General features: G+C 35.2%; 1 protein-coding gene across 1 annotated transcript in view; it reads right to left on the bottom strand.

The window, feature by feature from the left end:
- LOC103606744 (spermatogenesis-associated protein 17) overlaps window positions 1-23127 on the bottom strand; it is a 113923-nt gene that overhangs the window by 11477 nt on the left and 79319 nt on the right. Inside the window, exon 4 of the mRNA XM_008591299.1 lies at window positions 10154-10357. Within this exon, the coding sequence (XP_008589521.1) occupies window positions 10154-10357 (204 nt within the window). The remainder of the gene's footprint in view (window positions 1-10153; window positions 10358-23127) is intronic.

Raw genomic sequence — 23127 nt, 5'->3', positions numbered from 1 at the left:
TCCATTTTGAGTTGATTTTGGTATATGGTGAAAGGTATGGGTCTAGTTTCATTCTCCTGCATATGGATATCCAGTTATCCTAGCACCATTTGCTGAAAGGCAGTCTCTTCCCCAGTTTATAGGCTTGGTGCCCTTGTCAAAGATCAGATGGCTCTAGGTGTGTGGGTTGATTTCTGGATTCTCTATTCTATTCCATTGATCAGTGTGTCTGTTTTTATGGCAGTACCATGCTGTTTTGGTTATTATTGCTTTGTAGTATAAAGTCAGGTAGTGTTATGCCTCTAAGTTTATTTTTTTTCTCAGAATTGCATTGGCTAGGTGTGGTCTTTTGTAATTCCATATAAATGTCTGGATAGTTTTTTCCATTTCTGAGAAAAATGTCATTAGAATTTTGATGAAGATTGCATTCGATTTGTATATCACTTTGGGTAGTATGGACATTTTCACAATGTTGACTCTTCCAATCCAAGAGCATGGGATATCTTTTCATCTTCTGTGTCCTCTTTAATTTCTCTCAGCAGTGGTTTCTATTCTCATTACAGAGATTTTTCACATCCTTGGTTAACTCTATTCCTCAGTATTTAATTTTTTTTCGTGGTTATTGTAAATGGGCAAGCTTTCTTGATTTCTCTTTCTGCATGTTCACTATTGGTGAATAGAAATGCTAGTGATTTTTGTGTGTTGATTTTGTATCCTGAAACTTTGCTGAAATCATTTATCAACTGCAAGAGTATTTCTGTAGAGGCTTTAGGCTGTTTGATATATAGGATCATGTCATCTGCAAACAGAGACAGTTTGAGTTTCTCTTTTCCAATCTGGATGCCCTTTATTTCCTTCTCTTCTCTGATTGCTCTGGCTAGTACTTCCAACACTATGTTGAATAGGAGTGGAGAGAGTGGGCATCCTTGCCTACTTCCTGTTCTCAAGGGAAAAGTTTTCGGCTTTTCCCCACTCAGGATGATACTGGCGGTGGGTTTATCATATATGGCTTTAATTACGTTGAGGTACTTTCCATCTATACCTAACTTGTAGAGAGTCTTTATCATGAACGAATGCTGAATTTTGTCAAATGCTTTTTCAGCATCTATAGAGATGATAATATGGTCCTTGTGTTTGATTTTATTGATACGGTGTATTACATTTATTGACTTGTGTATGTTGAACCACCTGGGATGAATCCCACTTGATTATGGTGTATAATTTTGCATATGTGTTGCTGTATTCTGTTAGCTAGTATTTTATTGAGGATTTTTGTATCTATATTCATCAAGGATATTGGCCTGTAGTTTTCTTCTTTTGTTGTATCTTAATTTGGTTTTGGTGTCAGGGTGTTGTTTGCTTCGTAGAATGAGTTTGGGAGAATTGCCTCAGTTTGAATCTTTTGGAATAGTTTGTAGAGAATTGGTGCCAATTCCTCTTTGAATGTTTGGTAGAATTCTGCTGTGAACTCATCTGGTCCTGGGCTTTTCTTTATTTCTGATAATAGCTTCAATCTCTTTTATTGTTATTGGTCTGTTCAAATTTTCTACATAATCTTGACGCAGTTTTGGTAGTTTGTGTGTGTCCAAAAATTTATCCATTTCCTCCAGATTTTCAAATTTGTTGGCATATAGTTGTTTATAATAGTCACTAATGATTTCTTGTATTTATGAGGTATCAGTTGTACTATCAGCCTTTTTATTTCTAATTTTTGTTATTTGGGTCTTCTCTCTTCTTTTTTTAGTCAGCCATGCTAATGATGTGTCAATTTTTTTTATCTTTTCAAAAAGCCAACTTTTTGATTCATTGATCTTTTGTATTGTATTTTGGGTTTCAATTTCATGAAGTTTTATTCTGATGTTAATGATTTCTTTCCATCTGCTAACTTTGGGTTTGGATTGTTCTTGTTTTTCTAGTTCTTTAAGGTAAAGAATTAGGTTGTTTACTTGCCATCTTTGCATTCTTCTGAAGTAAGCATTTAGTGTGATAAATTTCCCCCTTAGTACTGCTTTGCAGTATCCCACATGTTTTGGTATGATGTATCATTGTTTTCATAAGTTTCAATAAATTTTTTGATTCCCTGTTTATTTCTTCTTGGACCCATATGTCATTAAGTAGAGTGCTGTTTTATTTCCAAGTGTTCGTATAGTTTCCAGAATTTCATCTGTTACTGATTTCTAATTTTAATCCATTGTGATTGGAAAAAATACATGGGATAAGTGCAATTTTTTTGAATTTGTTGAGACTTGATTTGTGATCTAACATGTGATCTGTCCTGGAGAATGATCCATGTGCTGATGAGAAGAATGAATATTCTGAGGTTGTTGCATGGAAGGTTCTGTAGATATCTGCCAACTCCAATTGGTCTAGAGTGTTGTTTAGATCTTGTGTTTCTCTGCTGATTCTTTGTCTAGATGATCTGTCCAATATTGACAGTGGGGTGTTCAGGTCCCCTGCTATTATGGTATTAGTGTCTATCTCCTTCTTTAGGTCTAATAGAGTTTGCTTTTTAATTCTGGCTGCTCCAACATTAGGTGCATATATATTTATGATTTTTATGTCTTCTTGATGGATGAATCCTTTTATCATTATGTAGTAGCCCTCTTTTTCTCTTTTTATGGTTTTTAGTTTAAAGTTTATTTTATCAGAAATAAGAATAGATACTCCAGTTCGTTTTTGATTTCTATTTATATGGTATATCTTTTTCCATCCTTTCACTCTTTGTCTATGTGTGTCGTTATAGATGAGCTATAGGTGAGCTATAGGTGAGCCTCTTGAAGGCAGCATATAGTTACGTCCTCCTTTTTAATCCAGTCAACCAGTCTGTGTCTTTTGAGTAGGTAATTTAATCCTTTTACACTAAGAGTTGTTATTGAGAAGTGTTGATTTACTCCTAGCATTTTATTGATTTTTGTTTGGATGTCTTAAATGTCTTTTGTTCCTTTCTTTCTCATTTATTGTTTGTCTTTTTTATTTGTTGGGTTCTTGGGTTGTAGAAAAACTTCTTTTTTTTCCCCCTCTTCATTATTAGCATTTTAATTTTACTAGTGGTTTTTGATTTTTCTTGAGTTTTTTATGGCAGTGGTAGTTATTTTTTGGGTACCAAACCCAGTACTCCCTTGAGAATTTCTTGTAATGCTAGTCATGTGGTAGTGAACTCCCACAGTTTTTGTTTGTCTGAGAAATATACTATTTGCCCTTCATTTCAGAAGGATAGCCTTGCAGGGTATATATGGATAGTATTCTTGGCTGGCAATCTCGGTCTTTTAGTATTTTGAATATATCATCCCATTCCTTTCTGGCTTTTAGGATTTGTGATGAAAAGTCCGATGTTAGTCTGATTGGGGCTCCCTTATAGGTGACTTGATGCTTCTCTCTTGTAGCTTTTAAGATTCTTTCTTTGTCTTTGAGTTTTGCAAATTTGACTAGAGAGAAGACCTTTTTGGGTTGAATACATTTTGGGATCTTTGAGCTTCCTGAATCTGAACATCTGTGTTTTTTCCTATACCTGGGAAGTTTTCTTCCACTATTTTATTGAACATGTTTTCAATGCAATCTCCTCTTTCCTCCCCTTCTGGAATACCCATGACTCAGATATTTGTGTGCTTAAGGTTGTCTTATATCTCTCTTAGATTTTCTTCAATGTCTTTAATTCTTTTTTATTTATTTTTTTATCTGCCTGTGTTATTTCAAACAGCCCATCTTCAAGGTCAGAAGTTCTCTCTTCAGTGCCTGCAAGTCAGCTGGTTAAACTCTCTGTTGTGTTTTTTTATTTCGTTGAATGAATTCTTCAGCTTGGCAAGCTCTGCTACATTCTTCTTCAGGCATTGATTTCCTTGCACATTTCTTCTTTCAGGTCCTGTATACTTTTCCTCGTTTCATCATGTTGTCTAGCTGAGTTTTCTTATATCTCATTTAATTTCCTTAGAATTATCACTCGAAATTCCTTGTCAGATATTTCAAGGGCTTCTTGTTCTTTTAGAGCTTGAGAGTTATTACCCTTTGGTGATGTACTTTCTGGATTTTTCACATTTCTGGTATTTTCCTTTGGTGTTTAGTCATTGTGGCAGGGGATTTCATGGGCCTCTGGTTCAACACTATTGTCTGGCAAGGATCCTGCCAGGACTGCCAATTTGGCAGGGCGACCATAGTGCCTTTTCAGTTGCACTGGAACCTCGGGGCACGTGGTTGCTGCAGGTCTCAGGCCTCTCCAGGGGGGTGCCTCTCTGGTTGGTGTGAACTCACACTCACCCAGGCTGGGGATGGGGTCTGGCAGCGGTGGCGGGTGGGGCCTATCTGCATGGTTGAGCTGGCACTTCAGGGCGCATGGTCACTGTGGGTCTCGTGCCTCTACAGGGAGGTGCCTCTTTGGTCAGCACACACTTGCACTTGCCCAGACTGGGGATGGGGTCCAGTGGTGGTGGCAGGCAGGGCCTACCTGTATGGTCATGCTGGTGTCGGGGCACGTGGTTGCCGCATGTCTTGGGCCTCCCAGTGGGGAGCCTCTCTGGTTGGCATGCATTCGCACTCACCCTGGCTGGGGACCCATTTATTTAATTTTTGATGGCATCTCAGAATTTATTGTCCAATGATGGTAATTGTGCTTTTCTGAAATTCTTCTAAACTGAGCTGTATAGTAGCTTTGGGATCATGTAGCAAACTTTACATCAAATGTCAGGCTTCTCTTATGTGAAGCCTTTGTGGACTTGTATTTCTACTGATAGCCTGCCTTTTAGATATTGGATGATCACCTATCTCAATCATACCTAGAATTTCATGATATCCCAGATTTTGGAAATAGCTTCATACATTAGATCTACTTGCCTTAGACTGAATTATGTCATCCCAAAAGTCAATGAAGCTTGAATTGTGTCCCCCAAGTTTTATGTATTAGAAACTTGCCCCCCACTGTGACTGTTAAGAGGGTGGGAAATCCTGTTATGGTAATTGAAAGTTGGTGCCTGGAAGAGGTGATTAGATTAGGACCATGCACTGAATAGATCAAAAATGGTGATCAGGGGCCTGGTTCTGAGGGCTTTAAAAGAAGAGAGAGTCTGTCTCTCTCTCTCTGCTCTGCCATTTTCGCAATGTGGTGCCCTGCCATCACTGAAGTCATCACCAAAGAAAGTCTTAACCAGCAGTGTTCCCTGGATTTTGAACTTCTTAGCATCTGAAACTATAAGCAATAAATTTTCTTTTCCTATAAATTACCCAGTTGCAGGTATTTTGTTATAAGCAACAGAAATGGACTAATACACTGCTCACTGCACTCGTTTCCAAATATTAATCCCTAGAATGCTTAGACCATCCAGGACCCAACCTGACCTTACAGGTCTTCTTAATCTCTTAGCTATGGTTTTCCAATATTTGGCTTACCTTGCCTACACCCATATCCTGGTTATGAGAGTCAAATATGCTTATGTTTTTCTATATTTTTAATAGGCTATGTTACTTTACAGTCACCTTGAATTTCTAAGCTTTTCTCAAAATTTCAATAATAATGGGCCGAGCCCGTGGCGCACTCAGGAGAGTGCGGCACTGGGAGCGCAGGAGCGCTCCCGCCGCGGGCTCGGATCCTATATAGGGTTTGGCCGGTGCGCTCACTGGCTGAGCATGGTGCGGCCGGTCTCGAAAAGGACAAAAAAAAAAAAAAAAATTTCAATAATAATAAAGTAATTTATAAAAACTTGCTATAATTGTCCCATACACTTAGGAAATTCACCTGGCAAGTAAAGATACTTTGATCAGAGTACAAATATTATCATTTGGGCATAATCTTAAATGTCCCCAATGATGTATATGCTTTTTATTATTGGGCAACATACAGGAAATGTGGCTCAGTCAATAAAGACAACATAAAACAATCCTATTCTGTGATAGGAAGGAAAGAAAAAAGGGAAAGAGGAAAAAAGAAAGGAAAGAAAAAAATCATGAAAAAAGGAAGGAAGGATGCAAAGGAAGCAAAAGAAGTTGGATGAAAAGATAGGGAAAGACAGAATAAGAAGAAAGATAAGAGAAAGAAGGACAGGATGGAAGAAAAGACGTGGCCAGAAGGAGAGGAGAAGAAACATGAGGTAGGGAAGGCAGGATATAGAGAAAGAAGGAAAGAAAAGAAAAAAAGAAAAGAAGAGATAGAAGAGAAATAACAGAAGAGAAAAGGAGAGAAGAGAATTAAAAAGAAAAGAAGGGAGAAGGAAAGGAAAATAATATATATTAGCAGGATCCGTATTTTGTGGTATGCTAGATAAATGTTATTCAGGAGTATATGTGTGTGCATATATATGTAAATGTATAAATGTACAAATAGATATTTATGAATTCCTCCATATATTTATACTTATTCACTGCATAAACACATATATTTCTCTCTCTCCATACACACACACACACACACACACACACAGAGATTTTTTCTACTTTTTTTCTGTATGTTTTCATATATATACCATAATTGCATATATGAGGATACTTCAACAAGTTTGTGGAAGAATAGAGTTGAAAGGTAATACAAGTACTTCCATGAACTTTTGACTCCTCATATATCTTCCATATGAATATATAGACACCATTTATACATACATATTTTTCATATACATATACATCGCCCATATATATTTTATATATCTTATATATCTTTCATCTATATATTCCATATATACTAAATACGTTTATGTACATATGTAAATGTGTACATAGAATGGTATGGAGAGGCAAAGCTGTGTGAGGAATAAAAATGGTTGTATTGAGAAAGGTGTAGTAATAGAGATGAAGAGTGAATACAAGCAAGTATAGAAGAAGCCACATCATAAAAATATAATAAAAGCAAAGCAGCAAAGCAAATGTGAAAACATTCTAAACATCTATAAAATAATATTAAATGTTTAATGGTTAATGTAAATATTGTACAGTGTGGTTGTAGGTGTTTCCAGCTTAGAAAATTTACATACCCTTATTTTATTCATGCCATATAATTTTCACATTTTCTGAAAAGTTGCATGCAAAATTACTCTATGAATTTCATGTAGCACCAATGGCTATCTCAATGAATGTAGCATGCAATACGAGTTATTAAAAATTCAAATATGCAATTTTATATCTGATACCTTATCTTTAATACATTAATACATTTAAGCACTTAGTACACTTAACACATTGAACACTTAACATACACGCCATGGAAATGCTAGAGCTTTTATTTTCTTTATAGAATAGCTAATAAATTTAATTTCCTGCTCTGATGATATATAAAACCATTACTTGAACTAATAGAAGAAATAGTAATGAGCATAATTCAAACTGGTAAAAATTCAGTTATTCATAATATAAAATTCACTGTATGTTTGTATTTAAAACTACTCTATTAAATGCTTTCAATAGAATACTGGTATAACTTTTATTTTAAAAGGAATAATGAAATTATACTCTGAAGATATGTCCCCAAATGAACTGAAAATTTTCCCAATATCATCTTTTGTCCCCTTGCTCAACTAACTCTCTCCTGCTTGTCACCCCATTCCAGAAAAAGAAAGAATTGTCAACCTCTATGTCTTCTTTGGGTAAAGAGTTTTGCTTAAAGATAATTAAGAATACTAATATAAACAGATTTTTTTTTTTGTTTTTTTTGCAGCTAGCCTGTATGGGGATCCAAACCCATGACCTTAGTGTTAGAAGGCTGTGCTGTAACCAACTGACTAACCAGCCATCTATAAACAGAATTTTATAGGAAATGAATCAGGGACGAGGAAAAAGAGAAAGTAGTCCAGGGGAAAAATTGATTTTATAGATTTTCAATTACTTTTACAGCTCCTTCTATAATATAGTGTAGTGTAAAACATCAGTTAATAGTACTAGTTATCAATAAGTAGTTTTGAGAAAGCAAAAAGAAAAAATACAAATAAAGGAAATTAAGGACATAATTATAGAGAAGGAAACACAGCATATTACAAACAATTACAGCAAAGTGGGAAAGTTTTCAATGGCACAGAATACAGGGTTGTCTTATTGGAAGATTAATTCAATGGTTGGGGGTTTGAAAGGCAGCATCTAAAATGACCCCCAATGATCCCTGCCTGCTGGTATTCATAATCTCTTGCCCTTCGGTGTGGAATAAACCAACTTGTTTCTATCAAATAATATATGGTAGAAGTGATGGCTTGTCACTTCTGGCTCTCGGAAGCCTGTGGCTTCTGTTTTGAGAGCTCTCTCTCCCTCTCTGTAGGACCACTTACCCTGAGGGAAGCCAGCTGCCATGTTGTGAGGCAACTCTGTGGAGAGGCCAGTGTGAGGAAGGGCTGAGACATGACAACCATCACCTATGGGAGTGAGGAAACAAACCAAGAGGATCTTCCCACCCTCCTACCCCCACCCCCCAGCTAAGCCTTAATATGAGATCGCAGCCTGGGCCAACACCTCATCTGTAATGTCATGAGAGGACTTGAGTCCGAGGCACTCACCAATCCTGTACCCAAAATGCTGACTCACAGAAAGTGTGAAGTAACAAATGTATGTTTGTTTAAGCCATTAGGTTTTGGAGTAGTGTATTATACAGTAGATATACAGTGGCACGCCTGTACAGGAAGCTAATGGCCAGGAGTTCTGGGAGTCTGTATGAGCCAAATATAACCTAATTTCAGGTTGATACTACCTGGTGGCAGTTGTCTTCTGCAGCTTAAATATTGATGAGGATGATAGAACTGTTGCCCTCTGGGACTTTTAGGACATTGATGAACATCACTCACCCCACTCCACTCCACCCTTTACAAACCCCAGGAAGTCATTTGCCAACCCTGTTCTATTACAATCCAGTTATAGTGAAGATTTCCTTTCTTTGCGATGAGTCTTGCTTTGTTTTTGGCTGTCTCTAATTTTTAAGTTACTCAAGGCCAAGTTATGATTAAAATGGTATATAAAGATATAAAGAATTAGATGAGAGGTTAAATTAAATAAATTTAGTAATACATAAAGATTTTTCAAGCAACAACTGATTATATCAAATGGTGCTATAACAATATTTTTACATGGGAAAGTCTAGATTCTAGGCAAAAGTCCTTGTTTTAACTTCATATTCAATATAACGAAATTCAATACCAAAGAAGCACTTGCTTACTTAGCATATTTTTAAAGTAACTTATATTTATTATTTAAAATTAGATTTTGTAAAAATAATTTTCCTCTTGTCACAAAGACAAAACAAAACAACAATATACATTTTTTAAACAATAAAACACTATCAATGGAGTAAAAAAGTAACTCATAGAATGGCAGAAAATAATTGCAAATCATGAATGTGACACAGTATTAATATCCAGAATATATAGAGAACTCCTAAAACTCAACAAAAAAATGCAAACAATCTAATTAAAAATAGGGGAAAGACTTGAATAGACATTTCTGCAAAGAAGATACATAAATGGCCAACAAGCACATAAAAAAAATTGCAACATCACTAATCATTAGAGAAATGCAAATCAAAACTACTGGATATCACCTCATACCCATTAGAATGGCTACTATCAAAAAGACAGATAATAATAAGTGTTGCGGAGGATGTGGAGAAATTCAACCCCTTGTGCACTGCTGATGGGAATGGAAAATGGTACAACCACTACGGGAAACAATATGGCAGTTCCTCAGAAAAACAAAAATAGAATTAATGACCACATAGTCTGGCAATTCCACTTCAGGGTATATACCCAAAAGAAATGAAAGCTGGGTCTCACAGAGATATTTGTATACACACATTCATAGTAGCATTACTCACAATAGCTAAGTATCCATTGACAGATGAATGAATAAGCGGAATATGATATGCACATACAATGGAATATTATTCAGCCCTAAAAAGGAAGGAAGTTCAGAGATATGCCATAACATGGAAGAACCTCAATGACATTATGATAAGTGAAATAAGCCATGTCAGGGGATGGAAGCAAGAGAAAAGGAGAGTTGTTTGATGGGTACAGAGTTACAATTTCAAAAGATGAAAAGAGTTCTGGAGATGGATGGTGGTGATGGTTAGACAACAGTATGAATAAACTTAATACCACTGCACTGAATACTTAAAAATGGCTAAGATAGTAAATTTTACATTATGCATGTTTTCCCATAGTATAAACATTGAAAAAAATAGCAAGGATAAAATTAATGACACAATTCTTATAACACTAATTCGTACCTGACATTGCTTCCTATTAATAGGTGGCAGAATTTCAGACCTCGGAAAAGAACGGGCACTCGTACAAGCTAGCCAGTCCACAAGGCTTGTGCAGGACTTCTGCATAACTTTAGGTCTTCGGTGTATGAGAGGCTTGGCCTTCTTTAACTGCAGCTCCCTTGGGTCAGGCTCTTTTCTGAATGGTGAATTATATATACCTGGAATCTAAACAAAAAGAAAGCAATTTTGATATTTACCTCTAATGTTCATGTGAAACAAAAAGAAGACAAAGTTGTACGCTGAGATTTTTCATGTTTAAGGAATATTTTAAACTATAACTCTGGTTCTTAACTAAAGGTGGACTTCAGATTCACCTTAGGAGATCTTATAAAATACCCATACTTTGTCTCCACTCTAGACTAACAATTTCAGCCTCTTTCAGGATTGATTCCTAAATGTGTTGAAAAGTATTGAGCTATAGTTTCTGTCTGCCACACATGGCATTTTTATATAATTGTCTTTAAGAAAAAAATAACAGAGGGACCTTAGCCATCCATTTTTTTATTGTAACCATATACCATGTATATTGAGTCACATCTATAAGGCATACATCCACTCACAGGAAGTCAAACAAAATATTTGAATCAGTTTCAGGTACAAAGTATGTATGCAACAAATATTTGATTGACTATTTCAATTATTATTAGATAAACACTCCAATGGCAGCAATTTCATGTTCTGTACATTAATAACTAAATTGCTGTTTTGCTGCTGATTCCCTGGGGAAGGCTTTTTGTGCAGCTCAGGTGTTAATGGTTGACCTTATATATACTTCCAGGTCTTGTGAGGTCTGGTACATTGGGCTGTGTGGAAACTCTGGTCTGGGCCTGATTTTCAGCAAACTGAACCCCATGCAGTTCTATATTCCTGACCAGTCTCCTCTGAGTGGTCCTTCGCTGATTGGGGGCAGATCAACTGTCCTTGCTGTGCCCCAGTGTTCCCCTGGTGGGCCTGTCTGCCCCACTGCCCGTGCTCCAAACACTTCCCATGGGTAGGCCATGTTCTGGTCCCTTGTGATGACTCACCAGCCTCTGAATGGCTCCTTTTTTCAGCTGTTGTGGCTCCTCACTCCTATGTGGGTCCACAAGGAACCTGTTATTGGTCTTGCTGACCTGGGGGCCACCAAGGCCCCCCCCTTCTCCCCTGCAGCCTCCAAGCAACTTCGTATGAACAGGACAGCTGTGGCTTTTGCCATCTCTTGCTCCGTGCACTCACCAGGGCCAGCCTGGAGGAGGCCAGGGCTCGAAACAGTCGGAGCAGTTCTTTCTTTCTCTCATCATGGCTTCTCCTGCCTTCATGCACTCCGTAGGTCTCTCCTCCTCTTCCTCTGAGCTCTAGCGGCCCCAGCTTGGCTGTTGTTGCTTTTCAATATTTGTATATTGATTGACTTGTGAGAGAGAGTGACGCTGGGGACTGTCTATTCTGCCATCTTGACCAGAAGCCTAACATCCTGTTTTCAATGAGTTGTACTCACGTGGTTAGGTGCTATGTCTCTGTAGTGTCACTTTATTTTTGCTATTCTATTATTAACTTTGTCACATACTGCATCAAAATGGTCAAGACTGATTTATCATAGCACCTGCCATGCAAACAAGGTTCAATAGATGTATGTGTGAAAATGTTAAATTCAAGTTTAACTGATGTCCATTTTTTGAAAACCTAATATTGTTTAAGTACGCAAACCGTATAGATCCATATTTTGATGTTATCTGATACCAATCTTTGATACATGGTTCCATAGAACAAGAGCAGGTACTTCAAAAAGTTTGTGAAAAAATAGAACTAAAAGATAATACAAATCTTTCCATGAGCTGTTTGAAGTACCCTGAAAATCAAAATATATACAGCTATATCTGTATATGTAAGTATGATACACACAAATGCATATTTATTAGAAAAAGTAACATCTGAAAGGACAGTATGACTTGTTTGGTTGTTCTGTAGACATTCTGGACTAGATGAAAAATGTATCAATTAAATCTACCTGTTCGTACTAAAAATGTGCTTTTCTGTTATGCCATCATCACCTCCATAAACATTCCTGGTTGTTAGATTTACCTCATGAAATCTGCAGTTCCAAAGTATTAAGATTAAATAGGATAGCTGTCTTAGAAAAAGTATCCAAGAAAATTTTATATTTCCAGTGTAACTTAGTAAGTGCTAACCATACCAAATACCTACCCAGGCAGGATTCAGTGTCCTATCCCAAATGCTTCCTTAATAACCTGGGGATATCTATTCCCCCATCACATTGTTTCATAATTATCTGTGTGTGCATCAGTCTTCTACAAGCAAGCGGCTGGGGCACAGGACTCTGTTTCAGGTACTTTTGTAACCCTAGGGCCTAGCAGAGTGCTTGGCACATAGCAGACACTCAATAAATGAATGCTAAATGCTCATTGAGAATAACAATGCACAGCTCAGAAAGGTCCATGGAAACCTCTATTTTACTTTTGCTTTCCAAAGTCACATAAATATCTTAGTAAAAAGTTTGAGATTTATTTCAAAATCTTATTGACTCTTTCAAAAAACTTATATATTATACCCTTTTTCTCCTTAACACATCAGTTTCAATTGCTTTCAAACCACTGTGATCTAGAACTAAATTATCATAAAACCACTTGAATATCCTCCAATTCAACTTTTCCTATTTTATCATTGGGAACTAAATTTCATTTGATATGAAAAAGTTAATGTAAATACATTTACATATCTAAAAATGTTTTTGAATTGGCTCTTCTTTGTGATCTATTCCCTAATACTATTGATACAAGAAAAAATACTGTGCTGAAAAATGTTGAAGGCAGTTATGTAAACCATTTTTAATGCTGTACTGACATCCTCTCACTATAACAGCAAATATAGACAAGGTAGATACATAGATATTTTAAATGAATGTTAATAAAAGAAAATATATACATGTATATATTCATAATAGCTTTCAGTAGGCTATTATAATTTTTAAGTGGATAATTTTTATGATGATTTTTAGGATGATTTGCTAAGATGAAAATGTATCTATTGTAATAATAAAAAACAATTAATGTTATATTAAAAGAGTATTCTGACATAAAATATAACTAAATATATGTAGTATATATAAAATATATAAGACAATGCCATCCTGATTAGTGATGACCTAATTAACTAGTCTTGTTAGTCTATTATAAAAATTTCCACAACCTTATAGATTAAAATGCTAAGATACATATAATTTAAGTAGATTATAATTTATCACTTAAAAATATCTATCTACCTGAATAACTGCTACCAGCTATTAACTTTACCCCATTAGGAATCTTCTTTGATCTCCTTCCACATTTGCATGCATGTGTATACATAGGCTAGATGGGAAATGCAAATGGATTGGTAGACATGATAGCTTTCTTAAATTATATTTTGCAACCTATATGGAGACCTCCTCATGTGTATTCTCTTTGCAATTTAAATCAAATACAGATAGAAAATATGTTTTAATTGAATTTCAAATGTATCATTTAAAGTCTTCAAGGCATCAGTATTTTAGAAATTAAACACATTTGCTAACTTATGTCAATAAAAACAGTCCAGCACTCCCTCAATCTCTACAGCAAGCAAATATCTTGTTTATTTATATTGATACAGTATTCATTTACTTATTATTTCTTCAAGTAAATAAAACAACCTTAACTTATTATTGTCTTAATTTTATACTTCATAATTTGTAAGCCACTTATGAATAATGGTTTGTTGTTGATTTTTTAAAATATTACTACTATGAGTCACAAAAGACAGAGTTAACCCTAAGGGCCTATGACATATTTTTCAGTTTTCCCATTTCTCACAACTTTGAAGGGCTACTGCCAAGCTAGCTTTTGGGACTTCATTTTCAGCAATAATTTTCTGGAGTGACCAACACTATGGGGAAATCTGTGCTAACTGTTTAAAAAAAAAAAGAAAGAAAAAACCTACAACTGAGTTATTTGCAGTACTGTCATGCTAACATTCAACTCAATAAGAACCAAGAAATCTCAGGAGAGGACTCTGCTAATAGCTTCTTACTGACCTCCTTGCATCCAGCCTGGCTGCTGACTGCTGGCCCAGTGGTGAGTACGGCAAATGAGGTGTGAAAGCACTGATTTTTTTTTTAAAGGCTATGATTCTGACTCGTCAAAAGGAAAAAAAAAAAAGGCAATGAGTTATATAATAGATATATATTTTTCTTGAATTCCCCACTTCAGACCCTCCATCATGGGAACTTAAGCATGACCTGGAATATTAATTATGTCAGGTTGAGCAACGAGCAAATGTACCATTTGTTACCCAGTCACCCTTAGCATTACATTAATATTTTGAACCATTCCATATTTCTAACAATCTATCAGTTGGCTCTTTCTTCTCAATTTTTATTGTTATACTTAAGTATTATATAGAAAAGTATTTTAAAAGTGCATTTGATTTGAAAATGAATGGATATATTTGTTATATTTGGAGTGTCTACAATTTTATTTCATAAAGAATGTTTTTTTATGGCTATTTTCAATTTATACACTGACCTTTATTTTGTAATTGCCTGGGGGAAGCTATAGTCTTTCTCTTCTCTTTGTTACTGAGGCTTACTTTTAAAACAGGTTTCTGCAAAGTTGGAAAAATATTAAACAGGATTATGTGCACCTATAATTCCTAACCACAATTAGTAATGTCCCAATTTTATACTTACCATATGAAAAAAAAATTCTCATGATTTCAAAGTAATTGCTTATTCCAGGAATGAGGAACAATTAAGTATACAGGGTAGGTGGGAGAATTCAAGTTTTACTTTTGCACATGACAATTACACAGCAAACAGGAGTTGCTGATTGCCATTAAAAGGAACAAAATTTTAAATTATTTTCTTGCCTCTTGATTCAAAATTTGTGAATACCGTGAGAAAGAAACAGTTCTAAAAGGAGGCCAATCTGAAATATCTTTGCATTCTAAGTCTTAATCAAACATGCTTTTAAAAAATAAGACACTAAGCAAGTAAAGAAGCATAGTAAAGACCTCTAATTACTAGAAACGCAGAAGTGGGCCAGAGAACTGTGAATGAAATATTTGCTAGGGTAGGGACTGCTGAATCAACACTGACCGATGCTCTTCATCATAATTACCAGGACATGCTACTGCCAGGGGATTTATAAAAATCCCACTCAGCAAATAATTGTCCTGCTGTTAGGAGATAGTCAGAGTGTTAACATACTGTCACAGCCCAGCGTTTAGTAAGATATTCTACATTCAATTACTCTTGCTGAGAACTAAAAGGAAACATAGTCATTTCTCAGCTGCAGCAGTTACACTTCTACATGCATTTCAGACAACAGCCATGTTAACTCTCAGACATTGTACCCTGGAAGGAATAAGAATTTCATGGAAACACTAGGGATCCACAAAGAATATATTTGGTATAGAACTTATTTATACAAAGCAATTTTTTAAACTATTACTGACTACAAATGCTTTTTGTCTTCTTTCTTTCCCTTCAATCAACAAATAGAATTTTTAAGTGTTTTGAGTCAAATTATGCAGTAGGGTCATGTTAAATGTAGACCCTGAAAGTAGAAAAGGTAGCTTAAAGGGACTATTTGGAGCTCTTCAGGATCTCAAACCCTAAAGAACACCATCAAGGAGATCATTTCAACAAACAACACCAGGTTATTTGTATGCTTATTCTAAGACCATTCTTCCTGAATTTCTCAATGGTGCAGAGGCAGGTGGGGGAGGTAATTCAAAAATAATAACTGCATTCAGCTTGAGTTTGTCTGGAGAATTCTAGAGCTCCTCAGAAGTACACAGTGCAAAGAGCAAGTAGATCTATTGGAAAATTCACCTTCAGAAGATTCCCCTAAATATTATGCCATATTTTCATCACTCTAGAGCATATGTATTTTTCCTCAGGTATTTCGTATATCAAAGAAATACCAAATAAACATTTTGGTTTTTTTCTTACATGATAGAAAATAAATATTTCAAGTGAAATACTAATTTTTATGTATTTGGCTTTACCAAGTTAACAAAAATGTATAGTTTTAGAAATCAGTTGCTGTCCTCATCAATATTAAACATTCTCATAAAATTTTGATTGAAATGAAGAAATTTAAATAAGATACAATTATCTATATGCTAATTCAATTCAATAAATATTGAGTGTTCTGACTATAACATAATAAGTCTGCAGTAAGTATCCTCTAATAACTGTTGGAGAAGAGGTATACATCAAAGGCTGGGTAGAACTTTGCAATAAAAAAACAAAGGCATTTCAGAGCAAAGGAACAATAAAAATAGAAACAGTTGTGGGAAAATATAGGGCTTCAATTCAGGGAACATCAAGTTGGCCATTTCAAGTACGAGGCTATTGTCAAAGCTGAGCTTGTAAAGATTAGGGTCAATCCTAGAAGGCTGTAAGTTTCCATTAGAAGGTAAAATCAGGTCAAAGCATGAAGCACGCCACAGTGGTATATGAAATCTTCAGAGGCAGCCACTGTGGAAACACAGGCAAAAATACAGCTTAAAGAGACAAACCAAGCATCAGAACCTGACTCAGATATGGCAAGAATGTTGGAATTATCATACCTGGAATTTGACACAAACAACTAAGATAACATGCTAAGGGCTCTAATAAATAAAGTACATATCATAACAAGAATAGATGGACAATGTAAGCAGAAGGATGGAAATTCTAAGAAAAAACACTGCAACAGAAATAATGTCTTTAATAGGTTTATTAGTAGATTGGGCATGGTTGAGGAAAGAATCACTGAAGTTTCAATAGAAACTTCCAAAATGGAAAAGGGAAGAGAAGAAAGTCTGGTAAAAATTGGACAGAATTTCCACAAACTGTGGGATACAAAAGGTATACCATATGTGTAATGGGAATAACAGAAGCAGAAAAGTAAAAGAAAGGGAGAGAAGAAATATTTGAAGAAATAATAACTGAAAATTTTCCCAAATTGATGTTAGACACCAAACCACAGACCCAGGAAGCTAAAAGAAAATCTAGTGGGATAAATGTTAAAAAGAAAAAAAAAATGCACATAGGCATATCATATTCAAATTTCAGAAAAATCAAAGATAAAAAAAATCTTGAAAAAACCTAAAGAAAAAACCTCCGTACCAAAAATAAGAATTACATCAAATATCTCCACAGGAACCATGTAAGCAAGAAGAGAGTGGAGTGAAATATTTAAAGTGTTGTGAGAAAAAAAAAAACTGCATCAACCTAGAATTCTTCATCCTGTGAAGTTATTCCTCAAATATGAAGAAAAAATAAAAACTTTCTCAGACAAACAAAAATTGAGGGTGCTTGTTGCTAGTACATCTGCCATGCAAAAAATGTCAAAATAAGTTTTCAGAGAGAAGGAAAATGATAATATGTCAGAAACTTAGATCTACATAAAGAAAGGAAGAGCAGCAGAGGAGTGAGTCAAGGTAAAACACTTTTATTTTCCTTATTCTTAATTGATCTTACAGTCAATATTTTGTTCAAAATAATAGCATCAAGGTATTCAGTTACGTAAGCTTATGTATATAATTGTTTATGCATTAATAAAAAGAATTACAACAATAACACAATAATACAAAAACAGGAGAGAGAAATGAGGATTATTTTGTTATTAGAAGGTACTTGCACTACCTATGAAGTGTTATAGTGTTATTTGGAAGTGGAGTTGGATAAGATGTAAATGTATGATGCAAACTCTAGGACAACCATTAAAATAAATTAAAAAAAATATAACTGACATAATAAGAAAGAAAAGAAAATGAAATGGAATCATATGAAATATGCAATAAAACCCACAAAAGGCAGAAAAAGAATGGAAGACAAAACAAGGAGCAAAGAATAGGGCAACAATTCAAAACAGTAACAAATGTAGTAGATATTAATCCAATGATATCAATAATCACTTTAAATGTCAATGGTCTAAAATATTCCAGTTAGAAGATAGAGTTATATTTCTATACATGTACACAATGGTCAAATCACATTAGTCAGCATATTCATCATCACAAAAATTTGTCATTTCTTTGTGGTGAGGATATATGAACTCACCTCTTGTATCCATTTAGAACATACAATAAATTGCTAGAGACGCCTAGCACTACTGTATACCACTAGAACTTATTATCCCTATCTAGCTTAATTTTGTGTCCATTAACCAACATCTCTCTATCCTCCCTCCCACCTCCCCTTCCCAGCTTCCTAGTAACCACAATTCTACTCTCTACTTCTAGAAGTTCAACTTTTTTTATAGCTTCCATATATGAGTGAGAACGTGTGTATTTATCTTTCTGTGCCTTATTTCACTTAACATAATGTCTTCCAAGCTCACCCATGTTGTCAAAAATGACAAGATTTCATTCTTTTTCATGAGTGAGTAGTGTTCCATTGTGTATATTTACCACATGTTATCCATTTATCTATTCATGGATACCTAGGTTGATTCCACATCTTTGCTATTATTAATAGTGCTGCAATAAACGTGTTGTGTAGATATCCCTTTGGCATGCTAATTTCCTTCCCTTTGGTTAAATACCTTGCACTGGGATGGCTAGATCATATTTTGGTTTTATTTTTAGTTTTCTGAGGGACCTCCATATAGTTTTTCATAATGGCTTTATACTAATTTGGATACCTATCAATAGTGTATAAAGTTCTCCTTTCTCTGCATCCTTGCCAGCAATTGTTATTTTCATCCTTTTGATAGTAGCCATTCTAACTGCAGTGAGATGATATCTCACTGTGGTTTTGGTTTGCATTTCCCTGATGATTAGTGATGTGGAGCATTTTTTCAGATACCCATTGGCCATTTGTATGTCTTCTATTGAGAAATGTCTGTTTAGCTCCTTTGACCATTTTTTAATTGGACTATTTGCTGTTGAGTTGTTTAAGTTCTTTGTATATTCTGGATATTAATCACTTACCAGATGAATAGTTTACAGATATTTTCTCCCATGCTGCTGGTTGCCTCTTTGCTCTGTTGATTGTTTCTTTTACTATGCAGAAGCTTTTTAGTTTGATGTAAACCCATCTATTTTTACTTTTGTTGCCTGTGCCTTAGAAACCTTCTCCATAAAATTTTTGCCCAGACCAATGTCTTGGAGTATTTCCCATGTTTTCTTCTAGTAGTTTTATAGTTTCAGGTCTTACATTTATGTCTTTAATCCATTTTGAGTTGATTTTGGTACATGGTGAGAGACGGAGGTCTAGTTTCTTTCTTTTGCATATGTATATCCAGTTTTCCCAGCACCATTTATTGAAGAGGCTTTCCTTTCCCCAGTGTATGTTCTTGACAACTTTGTCAAAAATCAGTTGGCTGTAGATGTACAGATTTATTTCTAGGTTCTCTAGTCTGTTCCATTGGTCCATGTGTCTATTTTTTTTTGTGCCAGTACATGCTGTTTTGATTACCGTAGCTTTGTAGTATATTTTGAATTCAGGTAGTGCAATGCCTCCAGCATATTTATTCTTTTCATTCAGAATTACTTTGGCTAATTAGCATCTTTTGTGGTTACATATGAGTTTTAGATTTTTCTTCTATTTCTGTGAAGAATGTCTTTGGTATTTTGATAGGGATAGCATTGAATCTGTAGATTACTTTGGGTGTATGGTCATTTTTCACGCATTGTATACATGTATTGAAATATAACTTTGTACCCAATAAATATGTAAAATCAACATGTTGCAATTAAAAAATTGTCATTTTAAAATAAAATTATCACAGCATTTAAAAAATATATTTCAACGGGGCCGGCCCGGTGGCGCACTGGATAAGTGCGCCGCTTGGGAAGCGTGGCAGCACTCCCACCCGAGGGTTCGGATCCCACATACAGACCGGTTCCCGCTCACTGGCTGAGCGAGGCGCGGGAGCAACACCGAGGGTTGCAATCCCGTTGCCGGGCCCGGTCCGGTACGGGGGCAACACTGAGGGTTGCGATCCGTTGCCGGACACGGAAAAAAGACAAAAGACAAAAAAAAAAAATATATATATATATATATTTCAAGGAATCTAAATATCACATCACTATTTTTTAAAAAAATATGAACAAGTCATTCTTTAATAATTAGAGATTTTGCAGCTTTCCCTTTTTATTCATATTTCTATTCTGCTTCCACCAAAGAATTGTATCCTATTATGTTGTATTTTTATTCCTGAAAGTCTTTTTATCAATTATCTTAATTATCACAATAAAAGTATATATGTTGAAATTACATTTTTTGTTTCTTGTGATCCGGAAGCTATGTTTAAAAATTATTCTTGATTGAGTTATTATTTCAATTATTATTAGGTGGTATTGATAAAAACAACATGAATATATTACAAATTTTGATAAAGAATTATTAACCGGAAAAAGTAAATTTTTATTTTAAATGTCCCTTGTAATGAACTGGATGCGGACTGGCTGGTTTGGCTAAAATGAGGTCAGGTATCTATAGATGAAAATTATTACTTAATTGAGACACAATTCAACTTCAGTATTATCCCCCCACCTTTTTCTGTTTTATTATTAATGCAAATGCTGAGAAAATGTGTTTGAATAAATAAATAAATAGGTGGGAATAAAAACAATGCCCTCAATTATTTGCACTCTATCAGAATCATTCCAAATATCTTGGGGCAATCTAGCACCAAATTTTTTTGTTGTTGTTGTTGTTCACATGTTGTCACTCATATGTAGGAGCTAAAAAAGTTGAGCTCATGGAAGGAGAGAATAGAATTGTGGTTACTAGAGAGTGGGAGAGTAATGGGATGGGAGGAATAGGAAGAGGTTGGTTAATGGACACAAACTTAGATAGGAGGAATAAGATCTAGAGTTCTATTGCACTGTAGGGAGACTATAACAACGATTTATTGTATATTTTCAAATGGCTAAAACAGGGGAGTTAGAATGTCTCAACACAAAGAAATGAAAACATTTGTGGTGATCAGTATGCAATTTACCTTGATTTGATCATTACATATTGTATTCATGTATCAAAATATCACTCTCTGACCCATAAATAGGTACAATCATTATATGTCAATTAAAAATAATTTTTAAAAAGACAGAGATTTTTCACAGTGGATCAAAAAAGAAGACCTAACTATATGTTGTTTACATGAAACCCACTTTAAATATAAAGACACATATAGATTGAAAGTAAAAGGATGGAAAAAAGTATACCATGCTAATGCTAATCACAAGAAAGTAGAAGAAGCTATATTAAATATTAGACAGAGAAGATTTCAAAGCATGGAAAGTTATCAGGGATAAAGAGGAGCAATATGTAATGATAAAGGGGTCAATTTCACAAGAAACATAATAATCTTCAATGAGCATGCACCTAGCAACAAAGCCTCAACATGCATGAGGCAGGAACTGATAGAACTGCAAGGAGAAATATGAATCCACTATTATATTTGGAGATTTCAACACTCCTCTATCAGAAATGAACAGATCCAGCGAACGAACATCAGTAAGGACATAGTTGAACTTAACAGCACCCTCAATCAACTGAATATAATTGACATTTATAGACTACTTCATCCAATAACATCAGAATACACATTCTCCTCAAATTCATATGAAATGTTAACCTAAACAGATCACATCCTGGACCATAAAACATACCTTGACAAATTTAAGAGAACAGAAATCATAAAAATTATGCTTTCAGACCAAAATTAAATTAAACTATAAATCAATAACAGAAAAATAGCTACAGATGCCCCCACCCTCCAGTATCTGAAAGTTAAACAACACATTTCTAAATAACACATGGGTCAAAGAAGAAATCTCACAAAAATTTTTAAAATATTTTGAACTAAATGATAATGAAAATACAACTTAACAAAATTTGTGGGATGTAGTGAAATCAGTGCTTGAAGAAAAATTCATGGCATCGAATACATATATTAAAAAAGAAGATCTAAAATCAATAATCTAAGTTTCCATACTAGGACACTAGAAAAAGAAGAGCAAATTAATTACAAAGTAAGCAAAAGGAAGAAGTAATAAAAAGTAGAGCACAAAATAATGAAATTGAAAAGAGGAAACCAATAAAGAAAAATCAACAAATCTAAAAACTTTAAAAAGATCAATAAAATTGATAAGCCTCTATCCAGGCTAACTAAGAGAAAAAGACAGAAGACACAAATTACTAATATCAGAAATGAAAAAGAAGACATCACTACAGATCCCATCAATATTAAAAGAATAATAAGTAAATATAAGCAACTCTATGCCAATGAATTGATAACCTAGATAAAATGAATCAATTCCTTCAAAGACACAATATGCCAAAATGTACACAAGAAATAGAGAATTTGAATAGGGCTATATCTACAAAAGAAATTGAGTCAGTAATTAATAACTTTCAAAATGGAAAGCACGAAGCCCAGGTGGGCTAAATAGTGCATTCTACTAAACATTTAAGAAAGAAATTATGCCAATTCTCTAAAATCTCTTTCAGAAGTGAGAAGCAGAGAGAATACTTCCTGATTCATTCTGTAAGACCAGCATCATCCTGCCGGGCCTCCCTGAGCCAGAGGCCGACAAAACCGAGCGGGAAGAGACCCCGGTCCAGCCGGGGGTCCCTTGTGGGGCTGAGCGGGATGATGAGTGTCGCTGGCACGGCCCTTCCCCCCCAAGGACCTTCCTCCCCGGGGGCCGAGAAAGAACACCACCGAGCCAGGAGAGTGGTCAAAGCCGGAACTCCGTTTATTAGAAAGGTGTTGGAGTTTATATAGAGGAAGAAAGCGGAAACAGAGAGGAGAGGCGGGAGGAGATGGTTATCCAATCAGGGGAAGCCACAAGTTATGAAGAGGGGTGATGACAGGGCGGGCAAAAACTGCTTAGTCACTGGGCCCCGGAAAAGAAGGACTTCTAGCTACGTGCATTAAAGCGCTCATGAAACGGCGGCGGAGGCCTTACGCCAGCAA

Source organism: Galeopterus variegatus, unplaced genomic scaffold (genome assembly GCF_000696425.1).
Source record: "Galeopterus variegatus unplaced genomic scaffold, G_variegatus-3.0.2 Scaffold6813, whole genome shotgun sequence".
Classification (NCBI taxonomy): Eukaryota; Metazoa; Chordata; class Mammalia; order Dermoptera; family Cynocephalidae; genus Galeopterus; species Galeopterus variegatus.
This window is presented reverse-complemented; position numbering and strand designations above follow the sequence as displayed.